We start from the raw sequence: 8,713 nt of genomic DNA, 5'->3' as shown, positions 1-8,713 counted from the left end.
AATGAATTTCACTCTCCCTACCGCAACAGCAGGCGGATCACCAAAAGATATTGGGCTGGTCCCACCGAGAGTTCGGCCCACCACGAGTAATTTTTGTGCCATCCACAGCCTTTCCCTTCTTGCCAGCCACCCCATGGCATTTGTACCCGTTTCCAGCAGCCCCCGTCTTCTGAGGCCTCTCCTCATGCCCTATGCCTGGCCACTCACCCGAGCGAGGGCTCTCCTTCTGCCCCATGGCAGCTCCCTTCAGAAGATCTTACAGCAGAGATCAGAGCAGCACCCAACCAGCCCAGCCCTGCTCCACCCCTGCAAGCAAGCCCTGCTGAAAGCTGTCCAACTTCTGCCTCCAGCTCTTGGTTTGCCTCTTTGGCAGGTGGCATTTCTGTCATGAGTACTTAAGTGCGGTCACCAAATCATCTTTTAACCCCTGCTGCCGCTGCTCCTAAAGGAGACGAGGTGCCAGATGCTGGAGGCCAGCTTAAGCTTTTTCTCTGTGCTTGAGCAGTAGGTATTTAGCACATCCAAGTGCAAAGGTCTAGAACACAAGTGCATGCACCTAGAATAGGGAGTGCAGGGTGTGCTCACCTCACCACCGCCAGCTGCAGGAGGGGGACCGTGGGGCACCCACGCTACCACGAGACCAGCCCTGATGGGTCTTGTCCTCACAAGGGGCCCGTGGACAAGTCCGGAGCCCATTCACCTGCCAAAGCAATGATACACACAGGCGGGATTTGGAGGGCAGAGAAGGACTTTGCAGAGGGAGATTTCTGACAGCAGATGCATTTCTGTCATGCCAAGGCAGGGCAGGGTGAGACCCATCACTTTAACCCATAGAGCAGCTTCTTTACCACCAGCACAGGCTCTCCAACCCCAGGCATCTCCTTCTTGAAGGCAGCCCCATGAGTTCAGCGCAGGTCTGACAGGATGGCCCTGCAGCTCCCAGGGCCTTCAGACATCTCTGGCCTGCAGCAGCAACAACGCCAGGGGATGGGGGTACAGCCCTCACAGGCAAAACTCTGCCCACACCTGACACCCTTTCTTCCGAGCAGGCAGGGCCCAGCTTGTGTCCCTGCCATTACAGGGGGCACGCAGAACTCCTGTCGCTGCCTCCAGCCCGGAGCAGCCAGCACAGCTGGCAGGAACAGTGGCTTGGTTTGCCCCAGCAGTCTTCCCACTCCCCAGGCTGAAACACTGCTGTCCCAAAACGCACAGGACAATGGGGAGCGGAGCTGGAAAACCGGCAGAGCTCGGAGAGGCTGTGCAGAGGCACCTGCCCTAGTCCCAAGGGCAAAAATCAGCAGGCATGAACAGTTCCCTGGCTCCAGCAGCCCCAGCGCTGCCCCAGCTTGTTGCGTGCAGGTGGGAAGAGAGATGGGCAGCTCCAGGCGTGCATCTGCTCTGACACAGCACTAACAGCACTGGGGGACAGAAGCTCCCCCTGTGAAGGTGTACTGGCAGCACAGCAGAATGAGGGTCTTGTGCTGGACACAAGCAGACTGCAGAAGCTTTGGCTCCAGGCTCTCTGCAGAGCGGAGGCAGGAGGACCTTGTTCTTCCCTTCACCTGAGCAGCAGAAAAGCTGCAGGCCCAGCTGTCCACAGACAGCTTCCCCACGCTGTATTCACTGCAGCCAGGGAGAGGGGAGCAGAGCCAGCACGAAGCGCCCCTCCCCTGGGACCTCTGCCAGGGCCCCTCCCAGACAGAGGGGCACTGCAGACTGGAGAGCCCCTGCACCCAGCAGCACCTGGCCAGGCAGCAGCACCCAGCCGTCAAACAAGGGAGCTGCTGGCTGGAGGACAGCCTTGGAAGGGGCAAAAGCTTCGCTCCTCTGCCTTTCTGGTGCTCCCCAGCTCCACAATTGGGCTATGGACACTGTGTACACTCCCCCTGCGCTAAACCACCTGGATGGGACCCGAAAGGTCCAAACCAGCTTGTGCCTGTGCCTCCAGCATGCCTCGTGTGGGGCAGTGCCAGCACTGGCAGGGGCCTGGCAGAGGCAGCGCGGAGCTGCCTGCTGCCTGCTCCAGCAGCCTCCTACCTGCTCTGGGCAGCAAAGCAGAGCTCTGTGTTCCCACAGCCCAGGGAGGGCAGCCTCTTGCAGGCTGAGCAGGCAGCAGGGTTAACCCCACACAGGGAGGACACCACTAGGCTCCTGGAGCCGGGCAGGGACTTTGCCAGAGGCACAGAAGGGAATCGCCGAGCAGGGGTCAACCCAAATCAGCACTTGCTCTCTGCAAGCCTCCCTGCATGCGCAGGGCAGAGGAAGAGCTGCATCTTTGGACGAGAACCATATTTATTTCACGGACACAGAATTGCACTGGTGGTCGATTCTACACACACCGGGGACACACAGCAGCAGGGCCCCACGGGGTGGGCCAGGCCGCTGGGGGCAGAATTCACACAGAGAAATTTGTTTCTTCCGAGGGGCTGATCAATTGGCAGGTTGGGGCTCTACACAGCTGGGCTCCCGCTCCTGCCACTGGGCAACTCCCGCCCCAGTCAAGGATAGAAACATTAAATAAATATATACAGCACCTCCTGGGGCGGGCTGGAACAGGCTGGGTGGGACAGGGCTCAGTTGCCCATTTTTACTTTAGATGTCTAGAAAGAAAGAAGAGAGGTTAGGCCATGCCCCACAAACCCGAGCCCAGCACCCCAGTCCCACCCAAGCACCCTGGGACCGTCCAGAAGCTGCAGACAGTTTATCAGCCCCACTGATAAGACATAGGCATCACACATGGTGCACCCAAGATGACACCCTCCGTGACAGTTGCTTAGAGGGACCATCAAAAGAGTTCACACTGCTGCAAATAGGCACGGTATGCTGTGGGGAGAGCTGTGCCACCCCAAACCTTGTGAGATGCCACCCCATCCCAATGCAGAGGATTGTGCTGGAGCACAGGTGTGTCTCCCTGGAGCTGAAGAGCACCCAGGGTGACAGGCACCTTGTGCTCACATAAGCCTGGTGGCACCAGGAGACGGGTACCTGCAGGATAGCAACGATGACCCCAAACAGCCCTATGGCACTGCCAAAGATCTCCACGATCAGGATCTTGACAAAGAGGCTGGCGTTCTGGGCATCAGCCAGGGCAGCCCCACTGCCCACGATGCCCACGCAGACCCCACAGAAGAGATTGCATAACCCCACGGTCAGGCCAGCCCCAAACATGGAGAAACCTGTGAGAGAGGAACACTGCAACAGCAGGGGGTAACCCCCTTCCACCCACACCCGGGGCACACTGCAGCAGCTCTGCCAAGCACCAGCAGCATCCTCCTGCACACCCTGGACTGCTCCAGGGTGTGCGCTGGCTCCCGCAGTGCCAGGCCAGCAGGTGACAGCAATCTGCTGCTGCCCGAGGGAGGAGTGGTGCTGCTGCTGGGCAGCACAGCCCAGCTGGGTGCAGGAGGGCATCAAGAAGGTAACTAAAAAGCCGCTTTTTGGCAGAAGAGTCACTGTCCTTCAGACACCTGCAGCAGGCCACGGTCCGGGTGAGCGGGGCCCCGCAGTCCCGTTCTCTACAGCCCAGGGCAGAGGGAGCAGCAGGAGGTGGCAGTCAGGGTGCAGCAACGCTCACAGCGATGGCACCGGGGACTCAGCAGTTCTTACCTGCGTGGTAGTTCCTGGCTCCAATTGTCTCTGGGGTGACTGCAGAAAAAGGCTGAGAGAAAGCACAGGGCCTCGGTTACTGGCAAGTCCGTGGTCTCCGAGAGAGGTACCTGTCCCCAATACAGCATGAGGCAGGCACGTTTTGGCCAGAGCTGGTCCCTGACTCCATGTCCCTGGGTGGCTTCATGACATCTGCCTTGCGTGTGCTCCTCCAACCTGCTCTTGTGCACGGACAAGGGCCACTGCACAGACCACCAGCCCAGGGGCTCCCAGAGCCAGAACAGTGTCCCAAGTCCCCAGATGGCCACTGCTCACAATGTTAGCCAATACCCGGCTGCCCATCCCCACCGTGGCCCTGAGGCTGGCTCAGGGCTAGCAGGGCAGCCCCAGGTCCTCCCGTACCTCAGCCATGTTACTGATGACAATTGCCATGATGATCCCGTAGATGGCCACAGCCTCGCAGAAGATGATGCTATGGGAGAAAGGCAAAGTCTGAGCACAGTGTCCCAGGCTCTGCCCCATCCCGAGCAGCCCCCACCACTTCGTGCCCAACCAGCCAGCAGCCAGACCCCTCCATGGCCACATCTGAACCTGCCCCACTGCTGCCAAGGGCAGAAAGGCAGCCCAGCCCACCCGCTGCTTTCCTCTCAAACAAGGGAGAGCTGCCAAGGACAAAGGCTGGGTGCTGGTTGTGCTGTGCTGCCCGAGGAAGCTATAACAACCCTGTTGGAAGCAGGGCCAGGGAGCTCCTGCCCTGCGCCAGCCCCCTTCTGCTCCTCTGGGGAACGGCTGTGCAAGGTCTGGCCAGGGGAACCCCCGCCTGGGGCAGGAAGTGTGATCTCAGGGTGTTTGTTTTGAACACACTGGGCTCATTCACTGCGTGACTCTTCAAAGCAGCACCCTGGCTCCTTTAGGGCTCTTTGTTTTGAAAGCAAACAGCTCAGCGAGGAATGGTCTGCCAACAGCACCCGGCTAGAGATAGGACAGGAGCCTCTGCACCAGGCTGCGACCTGCCCCGCTCAGGCGCAGCATGAGCACTAACCCCAGGTCTGCGCTTACCTGACCAGGTTCTTGGTTTTGATCCGAGGGGCTTTGACTCCACCACCAATGATGCTGGAGCCCGTGATGTAAATCCCCCTGTGGCAGACAAGGGTGATTAGTGGAGAGTCTGGCAGTCGCTGAAGGATTCAATAGGGAAAACCAGGATCTTCCAGTTGAGCAAAGAATTGGGCATGCAGCTGGAGGACACTGCGGACTTGGCCTGTCCACCCTTAGGGTACAGCTGGTCCCAAGCTCCACCACCTACGCCAGCAGGACTGCTGGGGCACAAGAGCCACCACTGCACGGCCCAGGCTTAGGGGCACGGCTTCCAGAGAGCCAGGGATGTCCCTGCTTCTCCACTGCCATTGCAGCCCACGATGTGGTCTGCCCAGACCCCCCAGGAGCCCAGCAACCTGGCCCCACTGCTGCAGTGACCCACCCGGCCCCACACCCCTGCAGGTATATGCTGTTCTGTCCCTGCTTTACCGTGGGAAATCACAGTATATAAGTGACTACCGAGGTGGGAGAGCAGGAGACTGCTGAAGAGCCAGCCCCACTCACCAAGCAGCTCCCACCACGGACAGGGAGATGGCCAGGCCAATGCCCAGGTTGGACCACATGAAGGGCGAGGTCTCCGTCAGGAACCTGGAGAGGAAGAAATGCCCTGAGTTAGCACACAGGCTGAGCCCCTCTAGTCATGGTGCACAGCCCCACAACAGGTACCCCCCACCCCATCATGCAGACTGAGATGGGCTGGGCACTGCCAGACAGTAGGACACAAGAGCCTTTCTTTGCCAGCCAGCAACCCAGGACCCTCAGCCACATGGACCGAGACCTTCCTCCCAAACCCTCACCGTGAAGGGGAAGCCTGGGCTGGGAGGCTGCTGGGAGAGTGGGTGGGCTGGGACAGAGGTGGGAAGGGCAGTGATGGCTGCACCAGGACCCTATATGGAGCCAGTCACACATACACGTGGGCTGCATCTATCCCACCTCATAGGGAGCAGTGTAGCTCTCCTCCCCTGTGATGCAGTGACCACTGCCCGTGGCTCAAAAGCAAGTGCTGTTCCCTGCCAGGCACTGCCAACACCAACCACCTCCTCACACAGCCCTGTGCTCAGCGGGGAGGATGCCGGTATTTACAGGGAACTCACCAGGCCACATCAAAGCGGAAGCCGAGGTCAAATATTGTGTAGCAGACCCCTGGAAAGCAAGAGTGACATGGGAACCTTCAGATAGGCACCAGCTACTAGCCCAGTGCTGCTGTTTCCTCCCCCACCCGCGGAGCGCCAGGGCAGAGGCCCAGGAGCACACCACAGCACACAGGAGGTTACTGGAAAGGCTGGCTCAGGCACGCAGAGCTGTGGGGCAAGGTGCCCCACCGAAGTCCAGCCCCAGCGACCCCACCACTCCCACATCAGCGCAGGACAGACAGCCCGGACCCACAATACTCCCAAACCCCATCCCAGTCTTCACCAAGAAGAGGATTGCTGTGGTTGTCGCACCCATTTTCTGTTCCCTGACCCTGCTGAGAGCCCACAGGCCATGCTGGGCTGTAGGGAGCCCTGTGCCTCAGCACCGTCTCCATCCGCATCACCCAATGGCTCAGCCCCACTGGAGAGCCACGGCACCGGGTGACCAGCCGTGAGCTCTTGTCTCTCACAGGGGAGGTGAGAGGTGCGAGGCTGTGCCCTGACTGACCATCACATGCTGCTCTGTCACCATTCCACCAGGGTCTGTGCCACTCCCCAGGAGCCCATCAACACCAGAAGCTGCAGCTGCTCCCCAGCATCCCCCTTGCCAAGGCTCTGGATGTTCAAGACATGCCTGTTGTCCTCAGTTTTTCCCCCAAGGTTAGTAATTTCCAGAGAAATTTGTACTCCAACACAGGCAGGAGCCACCAAAGCGCAGCCCTGAGAAACCCAGAAAAACCCTTCCTTTCCAGGGAGAGATTACAAGGGCCGCTCGCCCTGCTGTACCCCAAGTGCTCCTCTCTTGTGCCGAATCGCAGCCGGGAGTTGCACCGAGCAGCCCCGCGCAGCCGGAGCAGATGCAGAGGTGCTCGCACTGAAATCCTGCCTTGCTCTGAGCTCATGAGCGGGAAACACGGCTGCAGACCCGAAGAGACACTCGCTCTTCGCATTACTTGCAGCGCGCAGCTTGAAAAAAGAGAGACCTGGCGCTAAGGAACAGATAACTGCAGGCAGCATGGCACTGTCTGCTCCACACCAGATAAAGAGGGTGAAGGGACGGCTCTTTACTATTGCTGACTAGAGCCAGCAGCTGTGTGACACTGGCCCTGTGTAGGGCTGGAAAAAGAGGAAATGGGAGACTTCCGAAATGCTTAAAAGCAGCAAAGAGGCCATTGCATGTGTCCTGCTGCTCCCTTCCCCCCCCGCCCCGAGTCACAGCCTGGAGGCTGGGGTGATGGCAAGGCAGCGCTGTGCCCAGTAGCAATACAGGGGCAGGACCATGTGCCCCAGGTTAGAGGAGCCCTTCCCTGCCCACAGCCAAGACCTGAGGACAACTCGTCCCGTGGGAGAGCCTCGGCACTGCAGCATAGGGAGACCTGCCAGCCTCACAGCAGGGATGTCCCCATTGTCCCCATGTGCTAACCCCTCCACATGCGACTCAGGGCTCAGCACCCTGTGCATCAGGAGGACATACAAGCACTGCCAGGCAAGCAGTAAACAGGAAGCAGTAACGCTGGTCACTCCTCCCGCCCGCAGAATTGTGGTGCCCCCCTCCCCTGCAGCAACACACACACACGAGGAACGGTGCCACCACGGCCAGGGAGCACAGAGGGCTGGCTGCACCCCTGTCTGCACGCCTGGCGACCTTCAGGGATGATCTCTACGGTGCTGGGCCCAGCCAGTCTGGGACTTGTGTTTTGGCTTCGCTGCTTGGCTCGCAGTGCAGGAACTGAACCCAGCCAGCCTCAGCTGCCCCCACTCACCAGGAGTGGTAAAAAAGAGCTACACCCAGCTCAGGGCAGATCCTTGGGGCACCTTGCATCTCTTCAAGAGCAGATGTAGCCTTGGATTCATATACAAAAGAAACAGGGTGAAGGACGCTTTCCTGTGAGCTCTGGCTCCCTGCAGCCAGAAGGGCAGAAAAGAGCTGGGGCAGCAGGTCCGGAGCACCAAAGCAGGGCTCAGGACAAGGCGGGAAAGCACAAAGAGGCACTGCAACACTGCGCACCGTGAGACCGCTTCCTGCTCGCTCCTTCCCTGAAAAGGGATTGCAACAGGGTAGGGGAAGTTAAAAGCATCTGGGCTCAGCTCGTTGATGTTTTCCAACAGTCTCAAGTTCGCATGTGTCTGCACTTGTGCGAGCCGCATGATTCAGGGAGCCCAGGAAGGCAGCCCTGGGCCCAGCACTGGGTTCACCAGGCCCTGCAAACACGAGGGATTGAGACACCCTCAGCTTCTGACTCAGTCTCTCCCCTCACCCAAACGCTGAGGCGGGAGCCAAGGTCTCCCCAGCCTCTGCCTGGCCTACAGTCACTTCACTCTGTGCTGAAAGAGGAAATAACCAGCAGCTCCACCACAAAATCTTCTTGCTACCCCTTGGAATCATCCCCTTCCCAGGAAGCACTAAATCCATCCTCAGTGCCGCTGAGCACAATACAATTGGCAGCAGAGCCTACGCCACCACAAGTTGCAACACGACCATGCACTCTGCAATCATCCGGACAAACTCACACATTTCCTTATGCTGCCACAGCTTGGCAAAGTGGGAGGGCGATCACCTCTGTCCAGGAGACATCAACTGTCACAGCCTGAAAAACCAGGCACCTGCCTTTACCTCCCCAGATCCGCCAAATCCCAACACAACCCTTGACTGCCACCGGCACCTTTCTGCTCTCGCACACACAAAGAAGCACATCAACCGGACAGGCTCAGAGTGCCGAAAGCTGCGCATCCAACAGCAGCTGACAGATACACGGAGCTGCTGGGGGTCCGAGCTCTGAGGGAGCAGCTCAAAGCGCCCAGGGGGAGATGCCCAGGCTGAGGAGCCCCACAGCAGCGCTCCCGGTGCCGTGGCAGGCCATGGGCCAGCGCTCCTG

General features: G+C 59.3%; 1 protein-coding gene across 1 annotated transcript; it reads right to left on the bottom strand.

Moving 5' to 3' along the window:
* Window positions 1–2,274: 2,274 nt before the first annotated feature.
* Window positions 2,275–5,851, bottom strand: ATP6V0B (ATPase, H+ transporting, lysosomal 21kDa, V0 subunit b). The gene is made up of 7 exons (XM_009577940.1): window positions 5,799–5,851; window positions 5,209–5,292; window positions 4,666–4,743; window positions 4,009–4,078; window positions 3,607–3,658; window positions 2,986–3,176; window positions 2,275–2,600 (listed from the first exon to the last, which is right to left on the bottom strand). Exons 2-7 carry the CDS (start codon window positions 5,265–5,267, stop codon window positions 2,574–2,576), a joined length of 477 nt encoding a protein of 158 aa, XP_009576235.1. The 5' UTR covers window positions 5,268–5,292; window positions 5,799–5,851; the 3' UTR covers window positions 2,275–2,573.
* Between the last annotated feature and the right edge of the window lie 2,862 nt (window positions 5,852–8,713).

The sequence above is a fragment of the Fulmarus glacialis genome, unplaced genomic scaffold (assembly GCF_000690835.1).
Source record: "Fulmarus glacialis isolate BGI_N327 unplaced genomic scaffold, ASM69083v1 scaffold22425, whole genome shotgun sequence".
In the NCBI taxonomy this organism is placed as follows: Eukaryota; Metazoa; Chordata; class Aves; order Procellariiformes; family Procellariidae; genus Fulmarus; species Fulmarus glacialis.
Note: the sequence above shows the minus strand (reverse complement) of the source record. Positions and strands in the feature narration are given on the sequence as shown.